This window comes from Agelaius phoeniceus, chromosome 4 (genome assembly GCF_051311805.1).
Source record: "Agelaius phoeniceus isolate bAgePho1 chromosome 4, bAgePho1.hap1, whole genome shotgun sequence".
In the NCBI taxonomy this organism is placed as follows: domain Eukaryota; kingdom Metazoa; phylum Chordata; class Aves; order Passeriformes; family Icteridae; genus Agelaius; species Agelaius phoeniceus.
This window is the reverse complement of record NC_135268.1, coordinates 12,853,245-12,875,145: the sequence shown is the minus strand read 5'-3', so window position 1 is coordinate 12,875,145 and position 21,901 is coordinate 12,853,245. Positions and strand designations below refer to the sequence as shown.

General features: G+C 44.7%; 1 protein-coding gene across 1 annotated transcript in view; it reads right to left on the bottom strand.

Moving 5' to 3' along the window:
* The window catches only part of WRN (WRN RecQ like helicase), a 28,412-nt gene extending 6,728 nt beyond the window's left edge, over positions 1–21,684 (bottom strand). The window contains 28 exon segments of the mRNA XM_077176859.1: positions 21–94; positions 250–325; positions 580–613; positions 616–673; positions 755–928; positions 1,685–1,826; positions 3,230–3,322; positions 3,679–3,780; positions 4,448–4,629; positions 5,151–5,328; positions 5,431–5,618; positions 6,305–6,411; positions 6,898–6,980; positions 7,487–7,555; positions 9,080–9,188; positions 9,348–9,415; positions 9,833–9,908; positions 10,654–10,792; positions 11,130–11,210; positions 11,353–11,758; positions 12,028–12,136; positions 13,065–13,137; positions 14,313–14,462; positions 16,244–16,392; positions 19,084–19,229; positions 20,155–20,270; positions 20,993–21,095; positions 21,506–21,684. Of these exon segments, the coding sequence (XP_077032974.1) occupies positions 21–94; positions 250–325; positions 580–613; positions 616–673; positions 755–928; positions 1,685–1,826; positions 3,230–3,322; positions 3,679–3,780; positions 4,448–4,629; positions 5,151–5,328; positions 5,431–5,618; positions 6,305–6,411; positions 6,898–6,980; positions 7,487–7,555; positions 9,080–9,188; positions 9,348–9,415; positions 9,833–9,908; positions 10,654–10,792; positions 11,130–11,210; positions 11,353–11,758; positions 12,028–12,136; positions 13,065–13,137; positions 14,313–14,462; positions 16,244–16,392; positions 19,084–19,229; positions 20,155–20,270; positions 20,993–21,082 (3,272 nt within the window). The 5' untranslated portion in view covers positions 21,083–21,095; positions 21,506–21,684.
* Between the last annotated feature and the right edge of the window lie 217 nt (positions 21,685–21,901).

Here is a 21,901-nt window from a genome sequence, read left to right as displayed (position 1 = left end):
CTTAATTCCAAATACTGTACCTTTTAACCATGTTAGTGTTTCTTGGAGGAGTTTGACCTTTTCTGTAACAGGAGAACATCTCATATAGAGATACCTATAAAAAAAACAGAACAACAAGACAAATGCTGATTTACCATCTTTTCACTGAGTTTGCTGTTCATAAAAATTAACTTGGGGTAAGCTGGGTTGGGTTCTTTATACAATGGGCAGGGATGGATGACACAGCAGGAGGGTTGTGCTGGTACAGACCTGCTTGCCTGGTGACTGTGCTGTTCCTTTTGTGCCTGGGGAGCGCTGCTTGGCGAGCAGAGGCGAACGCCTGCTGCTGTAATGCAATTAATTACATCTTAACTCCATTGTACAGTGAACAAAAAACATTCTGCTAAATAAACTGATTTCAAGTCAGTACAAGGATGCATTTGGCAAATCGAGTTATTGATTAATTATTAGACTTGTTATTCTGCACGAAAAAAACAGAACACTGAGGATCTCAAAGCCTCCTCCTGTTCAACCCTGCCCTCTCCAAAAGCAGGGCTCAGAGACAGATCTGATTCAAGAGAACACATGTGCTACAATTACCTGGCAGAAGGTCTCTGCAGATTCAGGTCTTCACTGACTGTAACAGAAGACTTGGATTTGGGGCAGATCCATCCTTGGACAACCAACTCCTACCCTGTAGGAAATAAACCACACTGCTTAGCTGTGGGTTACTCAGGAGGAGCTCTTCAGTGGGTCCTTTCACTACGAGAAGTACCTTCTGGGTGAGCACACAAATGGTTGCAAACTTGTTGTTCTGGGCTGAGACCTCTTTGAGGAAACCTTCCATGATGAGCTGCTGGCAGAGCAGTTTCCACCAGTTCTCTGGCCACTCTTTCCCACAGCCAAAGAGAGGGTGCCTGCGGTACCGCTCCGGCAAGCGCTGCGAGCACTGCAAGGTTGGAAAGATCCTGTCAGATTTGGGCACTCCTTGCACAGGGAAACTTCAAACAACCAATAAACCAAAAGCCCAGCATGTGAGGAGCCTCCTCTGAGCTATTCCACTCCTAATCTACTTCCTGCCAAGGCTGTGGCAAGTTCATTTTTCCCTAGATGCACTTGTGTGACAACCAGCAGCTTAATTGCAATAAAAGGTTAAACAAGGAACATAACTCACCCTAACCTCCTCGGTTTGTAAGCATAAAAAGTATTTTGTTCTTGTTCTAATTTATTTCCAGTGACTTTCTTACTTAGCATTTCAAAACAATTAAAATTAAAAGGTGTATGGAAGTTAATTTATACTTATTCTGGTACACTACTTCAGTACTCAAAGTCAGACAGCAACACTAAGATACAGTGGTAGCCATTCTTTGTTTTATTTAAACATAAGCCAACTAATTGAGCCAAAATGTTTATCCTTAATTCTGAAAAGGCTGTTCCTTTCAAGATAATCAAAATGATGCATTTTCACAAAAAATTAGAGGACAATCACCTTGCTTGTTGCATGGGGAGTGGAGCTGAGCAGCTTCCCAAAGTCAAGACTACCTCTCTACACAAACCTCCATCTCTCCAAGAAAAATGGGGCACACACATGAACATGCATGGATATCCATGTACTGATCGACAGATCAATTAAGAGGATCAGTTAAATGGGGTTGTCACAGCCCCTCCCCTCAGAACACACACAAGGAGTTGCCCCATCACTTACAGACCCTCGAAGAAGCAGAATTGGCATTCTGGTCCCAAACTTCTCGTCCAGGGCGCTCACTGCAGACAGCAGCTGGTGTGCTTGCTTCCCAAAGTCCTGCAATCCACCCTCAAAGTCACTGGGGACTGCAAGGCAGGAGCCACTGCAAGGCACAAAAGAAGCCAGGCTTAACACAAACAAACCAAGTCCCTTCTCCCTTGCTCCAAATGCACTGGTTTAATAACCCAGTGATTAAAAAAATAATTAAATGAAATAACAAGTTATTACTTGTACCTAGTCTCTAATGTCAGTCCTTGTTCTATACATCTAAACACATTTAGTTATTTGTATCAATGCAACTTCAAGACACATTCCTATTTCTATCCATGTAACTTCTCAGACACCTGCCCAACCCAACAGGAAGTTCTCCACCACACCTGCTGTCAAGAAAATGGTCTCAGCAATTTTTGGAATTCAATATCAAAATATTTGCATTGGTTTGGGCATGCACAACATTTCTTTAACTGCACTTTAAAGCTTTTTCCTGTTTCTTTATGAACATAAAGGAAAAACAAAACCAGGAGTAAAGAGCAACCCCACTAAAGGCTAAGTAAGGTTTGTTAATAGGAAAAACAATACCAGGAGTAAAGAAATACATAGCCTTTAGTGGGGTTGCTCTTTCTTACTGACTGAAAGAACACACTGAAACATTACCGGCACAAACCACTTCTAAGGAGAAAATTCTAAGGAGAAAAAACAAGAATTACCTAGTTCAAGTGATTTCAGTTCTGCAATACAAATTCACTACCTGGCTCTTTACTAGCTCTGCAAGGTGACTGCAAAGAGGGCAATTATGATCTTTTAAATTCTTTTTTAACTCAGCTGTAGTAGAGGCCAAGCAAAGCTGTCCTAATCCTTGACATACAGAAATTCAGTAGCTAAATTGGTAACACGTCTCCAGAAAGCAGCACAGTCTAACACCTCACCTGGGATCAGAAAGCATCAGGCTAACAGCCAGAGCAAGGAATGCTTCACTGTAACTTCAGGGAAAGCTTTATTGTAACTACAGAAGGAGGTGACAAATGTGTTTCTGCTCACGCCTCCCTGACTATCAGCCTCCTGAATCCCCCTCAGCACATCCATGAGATTATTAGCAAGGTTAAAAGAGCACATGTCAGCACAGGAGAACAGCTCCCTGGACACTGGGGCAATTTAGCCTTAGACACCTGGTACTACACACCATTTGCAAGTGTTGTCCTTTGGGATTAATTACCTAACAGGCCTTAAACTGATGAATAGAAGTGTTTTTCACTGAGTGGTGCTCTAATCCCCTTTTAGGAACTGTGATCCTGCTCTGCTTCCAGGCTTTCCCACAGCCTCACTTGGAGCTTATCACAGTTTGCTTGACTCACTGGAAAAAGGTTAGGGAGATGTCCAAAAATAAACCTCAGGCTGAACAGCTGCCAGATCAGATGTGTGAAAGTCAATCCTTTTAGATAATTTGCCTTCTAAGTCAAGCTGAGAGAACATAACCTCTAGGATCAGCCTTGAGGGAAGAAAGCTTACCTGGACCTGCAATTATCACAGCATTCTTCTGTGCCCATGATGCCAGAGGAAACCTTCCGGAGTTGTCTGTCTTCAAAATGAGACAGGATGATTCTACCCAAGGGAACAAAAAGAATTCAATAGAAGACCAAGAATTTACACATGAAATTTATTGCAGAAAATGGAGTCAAAATCAGCATCATTAATTAATTCACTGGGGAACCAATTATTTAGCCTTGATTCCTCTAAAGAAAGTCTTTTAAAAAAGGCAAACAAGGAAATGTATAAATGTGCTGAAGGATTTACTTTTGATTCTGCTTATTAATACAGAATAGAATGTTCTGTGCTTGTGGAACACATTGTGAACCCGAGCTGCCTTCTGGCTACAGCCCCCAGCTGTGCCTGAGCTCCAGCAGCTCTTAGCAAAGCTGCCTGCAGTGACACAGCACTAAATAGCTGCCAGCACTCACTTCCTCCTGCAGCCATTGGACACCAGGTACTTCTCCATCTTGGCCAACATCTTCAGCTTGTACAGCCGGAACTCCTCATTGCGGATCTCGCCCAGGAGGCGCCTGAGACAGGAGCAAAAAATGCACAGCCTTAAATGCTGACCACTGTCAACACATCAAAAATGAAACATGCCAGACAATACCCTCCAATTCACCAGGATGAGCTAGAAAAAGTATCCTGCTAAAACCAGACCCAAGCTGCCTGCCTGCTTCTGCACCATGGGGGATACTCAGGAGAGCACTTCATTCATATTCTTCCCAACATTATCCCAAAGAGGACAGAACAGCAGAGAGACACAGAGGTTCTTCCAAGCCCATGGGCTACTGTCACAGCCATATTTTCTGAAAAATGCCTTCGCCCAGGATTTTCTCCTGGGAAGCTGAGAAGCCTCAAAGAAAAAGGAAAGCAAGTTCTTATCTCATTTGCTTCTCCTGTGTTGTACTCACATGTGGAATGTGTCTGGAGATTATTTCATTGGTTTAATATGATTTGACTTATTGGCCAATCAGGGTCAAGCTGCCTTCTGTCTGTATCTTTTCTGTATTCTTTAGTACAGTTTAGCATAGCATTCTTCAATATGAGTATTATAAAATAATGATTTAGCCTTCTGAGAACACAGAGTCGGATCCATCGTTCCTTCCTTTGTCAAGGCATCGCACAAACACAACAGGCTACTGAAGTGCAGTGAGCCATGGCCAAAGGGCCTGAGGAGGGAGGGCAGGGCTGTACCTGTTGGAGGCCAGGTCAGTGGCAGCCCAGAGGACGTGGCAGGCAGCAGGCAGGCCATCACGCCCGGCCCTGCCCATCTCCTGGTAGTAGGACTCCATCTCCTTGGGGGCGCCGTAGTGGATCACCAGCCGGATGTCGGCCTTGTTGATGCCCATCCCGAAGGCCACCGTGGCCACAACGCACTGCAAAACAGCAGCCACGTGCGAAAAAACAGGTCTGGCTTACTTCACACACATTTGGGAATCTTCATCAAAATCCAGCCTGAACTACACCAGCTTCACACCCATGCCTTTTGGCCAGGGCACAGCCATAGGACTGTAACCATGAGAGGGATGATGTGCTTTGGCAAATGCAGGAGTGTTTTCAAGAAGTTGTTCTCAACAGGCACAAAACAGGTCATCAGAAGGAACACAAGGAGTCCCAGGATATCTCTGCTGCCCAGGAAAGAAGCAGCTCATAGAAGCTGTGCTCTTGTTCCAGCTATCACCATTTTCCCTGGATACCACATATCTTTGAGGGAATTACTACAGAAATTCAAAAGATAAGCCTGGACTCTTATTCCTATCAGCACAGACCAGCAATTTCTTCACCCAGAACTGCAGACAGAGGACACAGCTAACACAGGTTGATATTCCAAAATTTTCTTCCACCAAAAACTCTGCAGTTCTAAACAGGACCGAAGAGACTTTTGTTTCCTCCATACCTGAATTTCATCCCTCATGAACTGGTGGTGAGTGTCCCTCCTCTGCTTGTTCCCCATCCCAGCATGGTAGGTACCACAGGTCACGTTGAGTTTATTCAGTGCACACACCACCTGCTCAGTGGCCTTTCTTGTAGGGCAGTAGATGATAGTGGGGCCTTCAAACTCATACACAGAACTGCTGAAAGTATCAACAACAACATCATGTAAAGACACAGCACAAAAAAGCCACCTGCCTGTAAAAAAAACACCTGAGGGATCAAAACCAGGCTTAAATCCTTACCTTCCTTTCCTAGTTAGGAACTGCTTCAAATCCCTACAGATGTCTCCACTTTGCTGTCCAACCTCCAGGTACAGGTTAGGTCTGTCAAAGCTGGTGCAGGTGACCTGGGGATTCCTCAGGTCCAGGCATTTCACTATGTCCTCTCTGATTGAGGGACTCGCAGTTGCAGTCAATGCAATAATGGGGATCTGCAAAGAGATGTACAATAACATTCATGACCTCTCACTGAGCATTTTTTACAACAAAAAGCTCAAAAGTCTACTGATTCAGAACCTAAACAGGCACTTTAATGTGTTTATCATTGGATAAATTCAGTAATTTGAAAAAATATAGTTAATACTGAGCTTCTTGAACATTTTAGACTGAAGCTTTTGAGAGAGCAGACAGGAATGGAACACTTGAAATGCAAAGTTTTATTCTGAATGTATCTTCCACGAGACCACAGTATTTCACTGCTGTGATTAGCTAAATTTAGGGAATATAGGATGACACTGACAATAAAAGCATGTTAAGTTCTGACCTTATGCAGTAAGTGCTTGAGGAGTGTCCAGAAATCAGTAGCATGCTCCTACCAGCCACTTGGTCAGGTAAAATAAAATCCTCCCATATGAAACCAGGGGCTTAGGGACATCATCTTCCTCAGCATAGGAATTCAAAACAATTTAAGTTTCTTAAGTTTTGGTAGTCCAAGTTCAGAACACCCTTTGTTTAAACACTGGGAAAAACCTACAAAGCTCAATCACTGACAGGGATGCTCCAACTCCCAACCAGCAAGGTCAGTACACCCAGAGCACAACATGAAAAGGCTGGTATTTGCAAACTACTACCCAAAACCCTCTTCTTGCATCAGAAACCCAACTCAGCCAAACCTCACCCAGGGCAGAGTCTTCTTTAACAAGCCCAAACTTCTAAAGGAGCTCCTGAAGTCATGGCCCCACTCGGAGATGCAGTGAGCTTCATCCACAGCTATGAGGGTGATACCTGGGGGACACAAAACCACAGCAAGCTCCAGCTTTCATGAAAAACCATCAGCAGGGCCTGGGTTTTACTCCTAGAATGCTTTCTGCTGCACCTTCTGCTGCATCACCTCTCTCATAAAAAAGGCCCAGGAGCTTTTACAGTCTCTCCCCCCCCACCACAATCTAAGCTCCATTCATCCAACATCCCTCACATGGCTCAAAATCTCAAGTTAGCTCCAACAGGACCTTTTCCCACTCACTGCTTCTCAATGAGTCACCAGTAAGAATTCCAGATGTCATTTGTTGTATTTCCTGGATTGTAACACAAAGCCTGATGGTCTCAGAAAAACTCATGATTTTTTTTCATCTTGTGTGATGAATGGGAATGAATGGTGTCACTACTCTCACCAAGAAATGGGTGAGAAGTCTCCAATTACCAAAAAGGCTTAAACATAATGATCAATTTAAGCTGCCTGGCAACTCACCCACATTCTTACCTCCAACTTACCAACAGTGCGGTCAAGGTCCTGAAGTAACTCTAAGTTCCCTGAGCAAAACTCTGGAGTCATGTATATGACTCTGTACTGACCCCTGAAAGATCAGAAAAAAATACACTGACACAGACAACCCCAGACAATTCAATTCAATAAAATCATGATGGCATTGAAAAACAATATGAGAACAACAGATTTCTGATGGCAAACGAGGAATTGAGTGAAGTCCAGAGAAAACATTCCAGAACCACAGGAAAGCAAGGCATTGCAGGAAAAGTAAAACCACCTTTGCAGGCCTTTGGAATAAGAATGGACTGTCATGGTGCTGACAGATCCAGGCCTAAAACCTGACTAAAATCAGGTATAAATCAGAACACAGCTGAGTCACTAAGCTCCATTTCCCCAGCCAAAAGGCACTGGAGGGTGGCTGTGGCCTCCCACATTCTCAGCCTGGTTGAACGCAAACAATATCCTGAGTGCCAGGTCCCAGGGCTGGGCCAGAACCAGGAGTTTCAGTGGTGATGGAGCAGGGAGACATCCCACCCCCCTCAGCTGTGACTCTTGTCACAGCCCAGAGTACCAGAAAGTTTGGCTCAATCTTACCCTCTGATGGAATCCTTGACCTGTTTTGACTGAGCTGAACCAAGGAAACAAGCTGGAATCCCTGTCATTCTGCAGAATTAAAAAGCACAGTCATGAACAGATTCCCTCTCCAAGCTTTAGCTTCCAGCCTGCGCCAGCACTTCTAAAGGAAGTTCAAGCTGTGAGGTCAGACACTGCTTTCTTCAAGGATCTTTGTGTGAAACACCTTTTGAAAAAGCAGGAGTGGTGCATGGCTCTTCCTGCCACCCAAATGCTCTTGCATTTCCCCTCTACAAGACACACACTGGATTACTAGGAATCAGAGAACAGAAGACCATTTTCCTTGCACAAGTACACAATTAAAATATACAAAAGAATATGCAAAATCTATTTTCTTCAACTCTTCACTCCAGCAGCTCCTCACATTTGGATATAAGCCTTGCTAGCCCACAGTTTTTTACCTTGTTCCATCTTTTTTGAGCTACTGATGCTGCATCTGCTTGTTTTAAATCAGGTGGCTGGGTTTTAATGACATAATAAATACCAGCCCAAGTGATTGATATTTTACCTCTTAGCTTGGTGATTTGCTGCATTGTCTCATAGCTCTTGGTTTCCACAGCTGCTCAGTCCAAACTGCAGCCAGACTGACAGACAAACTGCTGCAGTCTGTACAAATTCAGTCTCCTCAGCCTTCAAAATGAATGACCCACTGGGAAGGCAGTGAATAAACCCCTTCCACTGAGGAAAACAGTGGAAAAGTCACAGAGACACCCTGCTGAGTAATAGTCAAAGAGCTTAGGCTGTCCAGCCATTCATCTGCACACAGCCACGACACGCAGCAGAAAATGCCACATGTCACTGGTTCTTCACTTCAAAGCACCGTCATATCCCCTCTAACACATAAAACTCCTTTTCCCAAGGTGGACAGAGCAGGAATGAACCACACAACAACTCAGCATGAGTCCCACAGCCTCAAAGCAAAAGTGTCAGAAATGAATGGCTCTTACAATAGGAAGTGAATACATGTGGAGAAAGCATTATCAGGTATTAAAAAATCAAAGAGATTTATCTTGACAACACACCTAGAACCACTCACGTCAGAGTGATTTGGTGTCACCCACAAGTTCACCCCTCAGATCTCTGAAGAAGTGAAGAGGTGAGGTGTTGGGAGACCTACTACACCGTCCCTCTTGAAAGCCTGTGTTGCAGCTTTGATCTGGAGTGCCAACAGCTCCCAGCTATACTGGGTTCAGATGTCACCCCTCAGACCCAAAGCAAACCTTGACACGAGTCTGACAGCCTCAAACAGCTCCCCCACCACTCTGGTCTGGACACAAAAGGCCTGTGAAACCAGAAATAAGTGCCTTCAGAAACCTCTCAGCAGCATCCATCCTTTGCACGCTCAGCCTCTGGTTCACCCATGTGGCAAACCCAGGGATGTGAGACTGCTGACAGTCACACAAGGGCTGCATGTGCTCCCTGAGACACACAAGCCCTGCAGCTGACACCCCAAGAGCTTGCTGCAAATGGAAACACCCAGCAAGGGCACAGGCAGCATCCCATGTGCCCAGGGGGCAGCCAGCAGCAGCCTGGCACTGCCACCATGTCACTCACGTCAGCTGCAGCACCTGGTCCTCCATCAGGGAGATAAGAGGGCAGATGACAACTCCTGTTTGTCCAGTGTAAACAGGAGGAAACTGGAAGCACAAGCTTTTTCCATAGCCTGAGAAAAAAAAAAAGGCAGAAGTGAGACACCATGCTTCCTATGCAGCTACAACAGACAATTCTGACATTCCAAAAAACCCAGCCATGTTTGTTGTACTGCTGTCCCCCAAAAAGGGAATGACTTTCTATTGTTTCTTAGGATGCAGTGGTAACTTACCAGTTGCCATGACAACAAGATTATCTCTTCTGTCTTCCAAAAGAGAATTGATCACTTTCCACTGGACCCTTGAAATTAAACAAAGGGGAATATTTGATTTTGGCCACCACAGATAACAAGTAAATTGTATGGAACTGCATATTCTACTGGATTGTGGGTTAAAGGGACCCTTGGGCCTGCCTCAGAGCAGTGTCCTTGCACACTGCAGCCACTCAGACACCCCAAGTACTGCAGGGCCCAAGTGGGGATCTCTAACAGGACTCAGGCAGGCAGCACTTGAAGCAGGAGATCACTGATCTCAAATAACACCTGCAGTTTCCACAGCATTTGTGGATCGCTTATCTCTAATTCAAGAGAGTGTGAAAGACCTGGATTTGTTTGTTGCCATTTTTTTCAAGTGAATAGTAATAAAAACATCATCCAGGTTGGAGGAAGGGCAGGAACACCTACCCCAGAGTGTCCATTTTAACAGAAAACACACTCACGGTTTAAAAGAAGAATGCCCAAAATAGGTCTTGAGACACACGATGTGGCTTTCTGCAGGCTCTGGCAGCAGTGGATCTTTAGTGGGAGAGAGGAGAAAGAACTCTTTTGGCATTGAATTTTAAAAAGATAAAGCACTGTCTCCACAAGCAACAGTCTGCTCATGCTTTGTCATGCCCAGGGGTTTGAATTTGGGCAATTCCAGTGAAAAGAGTGAGATCTCAAACTCCAGATATTTTCAGGCTGGAATGAAGGATTAAAAAAGGCAAAGAGGCTCCTCAGAGACCCTGCATGAGGAGAACATATGGCTTGATTAATGAGATAAAGGAATAGGACTGCAATGCATAACTGCATCATCTGGAACAGGATCACCCAAACAAGTCAGCTCCTCCTCACATTTCATTTGCTGCTTTTCTCCACTTCATTTGTCTCCACAGGGACAACCCCAAAGCAAGTCAAAATCGCCCCCAAGGCAGAATTTCTTCAGAATTCTGTCATTCAGCAGCAACAGAAGAGCACAGGCAGACAGGGGACGTATCACCTCCCCTGTGCTGTGTTCTGAGCAGGTCCCCCACACCCCCAAGTCAGTTTTACTCCATGAAGCAGACATCAGCTGACCAAGGCAGAACTTCACTCTCTCCTGCCAAGCACACCTTTGTATTTTAATCTTCACACAGTCCAAGCTCCCCTTAGAAATCCAGGTACGCTTGATCTTCCCTTTTGAGAAACCCATCCCTAAAAGTCACTGTGCTTTCAAGGCTGCTTCTACAGTGATTTTTAAAAATTTATTTCACCATGCACTAAGACTTTTAAAAAACCATACCCAAATATTCCTCCTCCTCTTCCTCAATGCCTTCATCTTCATCACCATCTGGTGCTACATCCACTTCAGGAGTTTTCCTGGCTTTACTGGACTCTCCTTCAGGAAGAACTCCTTCACAATCATCTACATCTTCTAGAGACTGAGCATTTAAGTAGAAAAAAGTTATTTTGGAGCATGGAAGGGTAGATAAAACACTTCTCTCAAGTAATAAGATATGGGAACCAATTTTTAATCCAGTTGTAACAACTTTAATCTAGCAGGTGGATGAAGTCCAAGCTGGTGGAGTAAAGATGACACAGGAGGCCAATGATACTCCAGTCTAACCCCAGTAAATTGAATTCTTTAGGTAACCTTGTGTTTATTCTGTCCCTCTTCTGCAAGCAGCACCTTTCTGCTTCATATTCCCTCCCATTAACTGTGCTCCCAGAGCAGCATAAATATGAACAAAATTTTAAAATAAACCCTCTGACACTCACTTTGAGCATCTCCATTTCCAGCTCTTCATCACTCTCAATGACACAGGACACATTTTGTTCATTGTCTGTGGAACAAGCCTCCTACAAAATCAACACAATTCTCTTAGGAGCAAAGTAATTTCTGAAAATTCAAGATAATTAAGCTCAACATTCAGCTCTGAGGCCTGCCCATTACAAACAAAACATCTGAAAGAAATATTTGGAGTTAAGAAGAGTTCATTACCTCAGGTGCAGCTTCACTGCCCAATTCCTTGGCAGCCTGACATTCCAAGACCTGCAGCTCTTGCTCAGTAATGTCCAGGGACATGAAATCATCCTTGTCCTCTCTGTCTGCGACCCTGGCTGCTGGAGCCCCATTTTCCAGAGCAGTGTTACCTCTCTGTGCCTCCTCCCCACTCATTTCTTCCTCCCAGAGGACAGCCAGGGTAGCATCAGAGCAGATGTTGAGGTCACCTTCAGGTTGCTCAGCACATTCTGCTTTTTGTGCTTTGACACTTCCTGACTTGGCTTCCAAATGTGTTCTGTTTGCACCACAGCTCCCCTCCAGCCCAGAAGGGGAACCTGAGCCCAGCAGGGTGGCTTTCAAGGCACTGATGCTCCCTGATATCTCTGCTAGTATTTCTGTAGCCCTAGGAGGTAAAATCAAGGAAAGTAAAGCAAAATTACAGCAGCAATTATTACACTTCAGAACAAAATTCAGCCAAGTTCAGGGTCAAATCCCTTGCAATCAGACCAGTGAAAACACATATTCCTACACATAAAAAATGCATTTTCCTGGAAAACAACAAACAGGTAACAGATGCCTGTTCAAAGACATGTAACTTTGTTGTATGGGACCTGGGGGATCAAAAACAAAACACTGATTGTGGAGGTAGAGACAAGTCAGCACAAAACTGACCTCTGCAAGTTCTCTAGTTGTCCAGAAGAGTCAGGGATGTGAAAAGCCAGGTCTGTTATCTCTGCAGCCAGGGAAGCCAAGCGCTCCTTCACACCCTCAGACGTGGTACCTGTAACAAGCGCAACAACTGGTCATTTTGTAACAATTAGTTTGTAATAATATCATCTCTATGTCAAGAACTCCTGCGACTCCATCCCTACATTTACAGCTGGCAAAACAGCATTTCCCAGGATTTAAAAAAAAAAAAATCAAGCACAGAGAATCAGGCCAAGCTTGTAAGTATTCCAGCATTGCATCTCTTCCACCACACAAGCTCAGGGAAAACAGGTACACAATGGGAACAAAGCAATCCCTCCAGCTCGTGGAAAAGAGCTGCTAACACAGACATGCTGAGTAAACCAAGGCCAAATCCTGCACCTCAGATCAAGGGGACAGCACTGCCACTGCTGCTTTTGGCAAGAAATTAAAACTGAGCCAAAACAAAAAGGAAACAATCCCCTCACCACCTCTTTTCCAGCCTTAAGCTAATTGTAATATATTTTTTATGAAACAAGAACTGAACAAAAAACTAAGTGTTAAAATCTTCTCTGACCAAGGTTAAGCCGCTCTGAAACATTTGAGTCCTATTGATATGCCTCAATAAAAAAGTTACTTCCTAACATGGTTTTTTTGTGGCCCTATTTCATCTTAAATTAGGTATTTGTCCCTGCATCAGCAGCACTGAAATTAACTCACTAAAGTGTTTCCATAAACAAACTGGAATGACAGCAGGAATTCTTCCCATCCCTGTGTACAGCAGAGACAACCACAAACAAACACCCTGAGAGCACCTTCCTACATCCTATGGAAAACAGGCACAGAGTATGGGTACCCTGGGCATCCAAGGCCTCTTGCTCCCTCTGCAAGTCATCTGGAATCACCAAGAAGCCAAACAAACCTGGCACTATTTTAATATAAATATATTAATTTCCCTGCTGGGAAATGGAACATGCAATTGTACACGGGATAAATTCCTTATGCCTGGATGGACAACTTACCTTGGTTCATGCTACATAATTTCAGGTCACTCTTATTCATGTTTTTCAGTTTTTCATAAACAATGTAGCCAGCCTAGGAGGGAAAAGAATCTATTAGTACTCGGTACTCCTGAGAGAAAAAACAATAAAAAAAATCATCAGGAGTTAATCAGGCAAATCATGGCAGCAATGCAGTGTGACCAGCAGAATTCCAAACTGGAATATGGCTCCCATCATACTAATTACCATGCTGACTCCACTGTCCATCAGGACCAGGTTACATGCTACAAGAATGCTGCACTATGGGCCAAGTGCTGACTTGGAACTCCCTCTGGAATGGATCCTCTTACACAGATCCCAGAGTGGGTCATCTCAGCTGCTGGCTGCACACAGAAAGCTCCCAGTGCTCAGCTCCCAGTGCCACCATCTGCTCACCTCATTCAGAATTCATGCCCTGCTCCAGGAGAAGAGCTACAAACACACCAAGATGGATTCAGTGTGTTTAGTATTTCCCTAGGTATGAATAATGAGTTCTAACAGAAAAACACAGCCTAAAGCCAGCAATGTGCTAATTAGGCTACACGTGTTGAAAAAGAAACAAGTTACTCCCTCATGTTTTCCTGGGAGGCTCCAAAAGGCAGGCCAGGTGAACAGAGCAAAGTGGGAAAGATGCACTGCCTGGAAAAAAATGGCTACAAAGGATGAACCAGGCACAAAAAATCTCAAATCTTTTTCAGACTGTTTAGGATCTTCATAGAGGCTAAACCCCACATGGCTGAACTTTTAACTAAACTAGAAATCAGAAAAGAAACCACTGTCCCACTTCCCTTCCTCCAAGCCTAGAAATATGAGACTAAAAGGATTTTTTTTCCTTTATTTTCTCCCAGGAAGCAGGAGGCACCTGGTAGCATATTGGCAAAACCCTTCACAGAACTGCAGATAAACCAAAATTGATGAAAACTACTGAAAAAGCAGGGACTTCTGGAGAAGCACAAAACTCATATGCAACTAAACTCTCCCTGACAATCCATATTGTGGTTCTCCTGTATTAGCCACCAGTGAAGGCTGTATTCTTCCAAGTTTTGAATTTCACCCCCCATACTGTATTTAACAAGGTTTGGGTTAATTAGCAGCTAAGAAATATGACAAAACCAGAAGGAAATGGATCCAGAAGTGGTAACAAGGAACTAAAAAATACCCAGCAGCTAGGAGCACAGTGGAGAGGGGATTCACTCCCTTCTGAGGAGGCTGGAATGCTGTGGTACATACATAGGCATCTGTGGCTGCATAGAGCTTCTGCTCCTCCTTGAGTGGAAACTCCTCCCAGTTGCTGCAGCGGATGGACGGATCCTTCAGCAGCTGCCTGCCAAAAAGGTGCTTCACCAGGCCATTCAGGCTCCACGCCTCCTTACACTTCAGCTGGGGAAAAGAACCCAAACAAAACACCAAAAGCAGAGGTTACGTTTATAAAGGAAAGCATCTGCACCTCCCCAAGAAGAGCAAAGCATACTCAATCCCTTGTTAACAGCAAAGAGCTCTGGGTTAGTCAAAGCATACTTAGTTTTTCAAAGCAGTGCTGTCACAACATCAAAAATATGAAGCATCTGTACAAAACAACCTCTGGGTTGATAAAATAAAAGCCCTGGACTTAAACAGCAGCCCCTCTCTCCTTCAGGATTTTCCTGCTATTTGCCTTTCTAATTAGAAAAACCCAGCATCCAGCAACAGGGATTTACCTAATAAAACCACAGGAATATTAAAGCCTGCCTGTGTGTGGTGGACATCTTTTGTCAGGCTGAAGCCAAGCACAAAACAGAAGAGCACAGCTCTAGCCCAGGACTCCCAGGCCTCCAGAAGCCATCCCAGCATGTGCTGCCTCCAATTGCCTTTGCAATCCCTTGTCAGCCACAATGGCTGCACCCTGCTGTCCCCAGAGGCAGTCTGGGAAATTTTGCCTTGGTGCCCAAGGATCCAGGCCTCATAGGCACAGTCCACTGCTATTCCAGCCTGGAAAATGTGCCCAGCTGTGGAGCTGAACAGCAGCAGTGCAGCATTAGCAGCTCACTGTCTTGAGTCTGGTATTAAAAAAACCCTCCCAACTGTTCTCTTAAGGCTCCCCCACCCCTTCCCCTCCCATTGTGCCATTATATATAACCCTGTTCTCCTGTTCTCTTTCAAGTTTATTTTTGGTTTGTTTTCTCTTCAGCAGAAGCTGTCAGAGATCACATTGCTCATCTTCATAACAAATTATCCTGAGTCAAAAGACAGAATATAAAAAACAAAAACAAAGGGGGTGACTGAGCAAACTCCAAGTTGGAGAAGTAACAGCTCCTCTTGTTGCTTGAGCAAAACAGTTAATTTCTATCATTTCCAATTCCAACTCTACAGGGGCTCCTAGGGAAAGCACCGAGTTGCACCACAGAAGGAGTGAGAAATATGTGGAGAGACCAAGCACAGGTAAGGTGCACACAGAAAGAAAAGCTTTAAGGGATGTGCTAGAAATCAGAAAGATTTGGAAAGCAATGAACCTTGGGCTCCCTTCCCTAAAAGACAGCACAGGTGGCCCTGCATCAAACCATCTCTGACACAAAACTGAAGTCCAGGGTGTGCCAAAGGCAGCACAACTTGTAAACAGCAGCTCAGCAGGTGCTGGAAGCAGCACCCACACCAGAGCTGAGGGGACACCAGCCTGAGAATCACAGCAATGCAGATATTCCTACAGAAAATCCATTTCCAGACTGTGTTGCAGAAACACCTCTGCAGGGAGGGCTTCAAGGAAGACCTTGAGCCTCCCTCCAAGAAGCAGGGCTGCCTCCTTGTATCCTGTTGATGAGGCTCAGCCACTGCTGGGACAATGTCACCAATGCCAGCAGGACAATCTGGCCATTTCCATCACTAAAAATTAAAGGAAAAGCATCTGCAGCTGAATTCAAAAGGTACATCTTGTAAACACTTGAACAGACCTGAGAGGAGACAGATGTTGATTAAAAACTGGCTCACTGGAAGACAGTAGTTAGTTCTGCAAGCTTTGAGAGGTGTTTTTAAGCAGTTTCTAAATAAGTTGCAGTAGAGCTCTGCTTTATTCCACAGAACAGGTTTGCTGTTGGAATGGAACTCCAACCAAGACAAGGAAGCCTTCCTTTGCACAGCAGCACCATAACAAGATTCCCTCCCACAACAAAAAGATTTTAGAGTTTTACTTTGTCATTAGCAATGTCAGCCAGCTCCACAAAGCTCTTCAGTTTGATCTCAAAGTCACTCATCAGCTTCCATTGATCTCCCTCAATTCCTACGCCAACCTTTTTAATTGTTTCATCTTCGAGCAGCCTTTTGAGTCCCTTGGGAAAACCTAAAATAGATTAAGCCCAAACATGAGAAACTAAATACTGGAAGATGCCAGAAAGTCTAATGGAAATGACAAAATCCAAGCACAAAGGCCATCTGCAAAACCCTGGGTTTTTAAAGGAAAAGCCACCAAAGTTCCTCTGTTTATTTGATTTCTCACTGGAATGACTTGAAAACTTCAACTGGTTGTGATGGGTCATCTGCAGACAAGCAAGAAGGAAATACCCGAAATACACAAATCATCCTGCACCTATCTGGAAACAAACCAAGGAAAAAAAGCCAAAACATTATTTGTCTTTCTGATTGTTAAATCACACAACAAAAGAGCAACCCCACACTGGAAAAGACACTTTAACTCTCAAAACTCAGTGTTCATTACATAAAATCAAACATTATTTTACTATTTTCCCCATGATTTCCTCACAGTTTTTGCTATTTCACATTTCTGGGCAAGAGTTGAAACCATAAGCATGGGAAATCCCCAGCAGCACAGATTCTCCGGAGACAAACTCACAGCTAAGGCTGGGCTGCTCCAACAACAGCATTTGGAAAACAGAACCCACCAACCAGCTGCTGTGCCAAACCCAAACATGCCAGTCCTGCCAGCAAGCAAAAACCCACAGTGTTCAAAGATGCACACAGATATTCAGTTTTATATTTTGATTTCTCCCAAACTGATGGCACAGCAAACCTGGATCAAAGGGTATTTTCAAGCTTACAGAGCTGAATTAAAGCAGGCAGCTTTCTCATCTCATTTTCTGCAGGAAGAACAGCCCCAGACACTTCATCCTTGAACAATAACAGCCTTCTGCTCCCCTGTGTGTTTGCTCCCATTTAAAATTCAGAGCATCTTATTTAAATCCATACCTTCAGGACCCCACAGCTGGATAGCCCGAATTAGTCTCTAAAGTGCAAATCTAGTACCTGCAAACACAAAGAACTGCACAGGCACACAGTGCTCACCTGCCTTGACTCTCATTGCAAACACCACCTTTTCCCAACCCTGCAATATGCATTTATGTACTTCAACAAACACTTAGCACCACTGATTTTATTTGTGCACAACTGTCTCTACCCTTTGCTGGCTGCCACTGTACATTTGCAGTCACAGCCAATTTCCTGTACACTGGAAAATTGCAGATCCACCCCAAAGCTTTAAAAAATAACTGGTAAAAACCCCTCAGACAGCAGCAAGCTGGTGCTGTGAGAGGCAGACAAATTACAGCATTCCCAAAGCATGTGAGTCATGGGAAAAGATGGAAAATCCTCCACATATAAAGATAATTCAACCAAATAAAAGCCCGCATATGTACAAGGGATTTTCACCAAAGGGAATCATCACTACAACCTTCTAGGATGGGCACTCCCCAGTGGACAAGTCCTGCCCCGTTTCCTAGAAAAGTGACTAAATAAAAAAACCAAAAAATTCTAAGTTGAAGATTGTGCAAAAGCCACAATCTGAGAAACAGGCCACAATTTGAGAAATCTGTAAGGAAATTAAAAAAAAACCAAAAACTAAAAAATGGAAAATTATGAACAATCTTCCCAAAAAATAAATTCGGTTTTGCCATTTATGCACAGTCCAATAAGGCCCAATTCCTCCTGCAGGAGAAAGCTTTTTTGCTAGGACTTGCTGTTTTTTCTTCTGGTTTGGCCAGATTTCTGCAGATCACATATATTGCCATAAGAAGCAGAAATTGGCTCTGGTTCCTGCCCAAGTCACTCAGTTCAAAGCGCATCCTCCACTGGCAAGAGGAGGCACTTTGGAAAACCATCCAGGGGGAAACCTTCCCTTTTGCTGTCCCACAGCAGCCACACAAACATCTCCCCTGCCAGAAACAGAAGCATTGCAGATCTTTGCAGCTCTTGTTCTCTCAGCTTCCTCTCTTCACATCATTTTCCTTTGTGCTCTCCAGCCTCCCTGATGGAATAGCCTCCAGCAATTAAATTTTCCACCCCATTTGCTCTAAATGACAAAGGATTGAACACCAACATTAAAATTATCACTATTATACCTCAGCATGAGTCCCCCAGGGAAATCAGAAACCTCTCCCAGGTATAGTTTTAATCTAACATTTGAAACCAAAGGTTATAAAATTGCCAACTCCCTCCCTCATCCCTATTTTCCCTATTTGGAAGCTTTTATTCACATCCATAATGAATTCAGTCTCTGCTAACCACACCCCCTTCTCTCCCCACAGCTGCATCACACCAGGTACCCAGGACTCTTTCCCAAAGCTGATGTCACACAGTGCAGGAATTGGGAATAAAGAGCACAAGAGCCACCATTTTTGAGGCTCCTTGTTGAAGCCAAATTAAAAAAAGAAAAAAAACTCAAAAACACCAAAACACAATAAAGCCCACAGCCTGCTCTATTTAGGTTCACTGTTTGTTTTGGCACTAAATAGAAAACTCATTAAAGGAGCAGAGAATTAAATTTTTAAAACTGGAACAAAATATTCCCACATAGAAAAATAATCAGAACCCACACCCTGTTTTCAAGCACATCTAAGATTGTCTTAATATACAAGCATCACTCAAAGAATAAATCCCTTTATTTTAGGTGGGAAAGGGGAGGAAAAGGGTGGGTTTTTACTGTCCCATGTGGTAGGATATGTCAGCCATTGCTCAAGGCTTCAGTTCAGAGATAACCAGGAGAAACAGAGAGCCCCAAATAAGAGAGGAAGCACAGTACCTGCCATGGAGGAGATGTGGAACAAGTAGCACCTGTCCTCAGCCACACACATCTGGATTACAGCTGTTCTGGCCATCTTGCCCTTGGTGTAGGATGGGGGCCACTCGATGTCAAAGCCCACAGCAGCCCCCTCTGACAGGCTCTGCCTGCAAAGGAGCAGATGTTCCCACATTTACCTGCTGCTCCAACACCTGGCACTGACAGCAGAGGTTGTGTGACACCCCCATGTCACACCTGCAGGGCACAGAAAGCATCTCACAGCTCTGAGCACTTGGTGCTGACCCACAGAGCCCCTGAAATGCTGCAAAACCCTGCAGATCTGCCTACAAACACAAATACACATTGTTAATAAACAGCTGCAGGTGGTGGGTGCAGAGAAGGACACTCAGGAATTACCAGCACATCAAAACTAAACTGATTTCCTACCTGATTTCCTTTCCAGTCAAATCAGAGGAGGGCAATGGGAAATGAAACAAGCTCAAAGCACCTTTCCCACACCACTCCCTTCTTCCCTGGACTCCCAGATTTCCCACCTCTTTCTCCTCAGCACCACAACAGGGACAGAACCTTTAATCCCCAGTACTAAAACTTGGCCACATAGGCCTCAAGGACAGGCAGAGGAAAAAAAGAGTAGTTTTCATTCCTGTAAAAGGTTCACCCCAGGATCCCTTGAAAGACAGTCCTTTATTTATCCCACAGCACTAGAAGTGTTGTACACAACTTTTTTTCCCCCAGCATCATGAGCTGTGCTACACAAAAAAGGGGAAAAGAATGTATTTGCACCATAAATTTACTGTATTTTCTTTAAACATACACTCCCAATTAATTAATTAATTAGGAATTAACACTTGTCCATGAAGCCAGTGAAGCACATGGAATTATCCATCCTGTGAGAGGCACTCAGTCTGCACTAGAGCCCTCACAGCCTCTGCTCTGAGGGACAGAAAGGCTCAGCAATGGCATCTCCCACCAACAAGGCCAAATGGGAAACTACTCCCAAGAGCTGAGCCCCTTCCAAAAACACAGGAGCACTCAAGGGAAAGATGGAAAAAAGTGAGTGCGAGTTGTTACCTGATATCTTCTGAGAGGAGGGAGCAGTCACTGGCTTCATAGCTATAAACAACAGAGCCAGAGAACTCCAGGAAAGGCAGCCCATCCTCCAGAACACTCCTCTGGGAACCAGGCTTCTGAGAAAGCAAATTTGGGAGAGATTGGTTATCCACCACTCCCCTCCTCACCAGGGACACCCATCCCAGCCAGGGTCACACAGCCCCTTAATCAAAACATTCATGTGCAGTGGTGACACCCTTCATCAAACAACATAGGCTCCTACTGCAGCTTCTCTAGTGAACAAAAAGTCAAAATTACTGTTGTTTCATCTGATAACTTTTAATATCCAAGCTACTAACCACTTACTAATCAGCTAATCATTTACTCCCACTTGGTGGAATAAAAGCTGCTGAACTACATCTTCTGCTCTCCCCCTCCCTCAATAATTAATCAATTATCTAACTATTGATAATGAATTACATATTAATTATCAACAGATAGATAATAAATTATCTAACTAAATATTTATATACTTACTAATATAAATATTATCTATTATATTATTTATATTATATATAAAATATATTTATATAACCATAGACATTATATCTATATGTTTATATTACATATAAATATGATATATTTACTAATTAATTATCTAACTAAATAATTATATATTTTATATCACTTGGTGGAATAAAAGCTGCTGAACTGCACCCTCTGCTCTCCCCCTCCCTCATTAATTAATTACCTAACTGGTGAAGCTGTTTCAGGGATGGTCCCTCCTCGTGGGCATTTTTATACTGAACATTTACACACTGCCCAGAGCTGGGTTGTTCTGCAGTGAGCCAGGACCCACCTTTTTGTGCCCCAAGGAAGCTTCCTCCTGGCTCTCTGTGAGCATCCACTGGGGATACTTATCCCGCAGGCCAGCAGCTACCACATCCATTTCTGGCACATTTCTGGGATTAATAAAGAGAACAACAAGAAACCAGAACAGCCAGCTACTACATCCATTTCTAGGACTAATAAACACAATAATAAGAAATCAGAACAGTCAGCAGCTCATGTGGAGGTCAGCTGTCACTATCATCAGGCCTGAACAAGGTTATGAAAATACTTTCATTTTCAATTGATTTTCAAGGCTAAGCAGACTTTTCCCTTGGTGTACAGCAGCACAACCAACATCTCCCCGCATTTCAAAACCAAAAAGCATTTTTACACTAAAGCACGACAACAGCCACGGCTAACACGCCTGATTTGCCACACGAACACTGAGCACCCTCAGCGCTGGGCAGGCCGCCGGGGCCCCCCTGGGAGCGGCTGCCCTGCTGTGCCCCAGTGCTCCCAGACCCACCAGCAGCGCACTCACCGCTTCAGCCCGTGTCCCCTCGCCGCCCGCGACAGGCCGGCAGCAGCTCCGAGCGCGGCGCAGGGGCTCCGAGCCCGTTCGGCCGCCGCGGCCTCCCCGCGCTCCGGTCCCTGAGAGCGGCCAGCCGCCCTCACGGAGACTGAGCGCACATTACGCGTCACGGCGCGTCGCTCCCTAAATACGCCACTGATAGCGCCCCGCCTCGGCTCGGGTTACCCGAGGTGACGCGCACGCACCCTGCCGCGGCGGCCGCGGGGCACTGTGGGTGTTGTAGTCCCGCCGCCGTAAGGGCCGCGCACCCCCCGGCGCCCCCCGCACTGCCGCCGCCGCCGCTGCCGCCGATCTCGGCCGGGCGGGGCCGGGGCGGGCCGGGGAGGGCCGGGGCGGGGCGGAGCA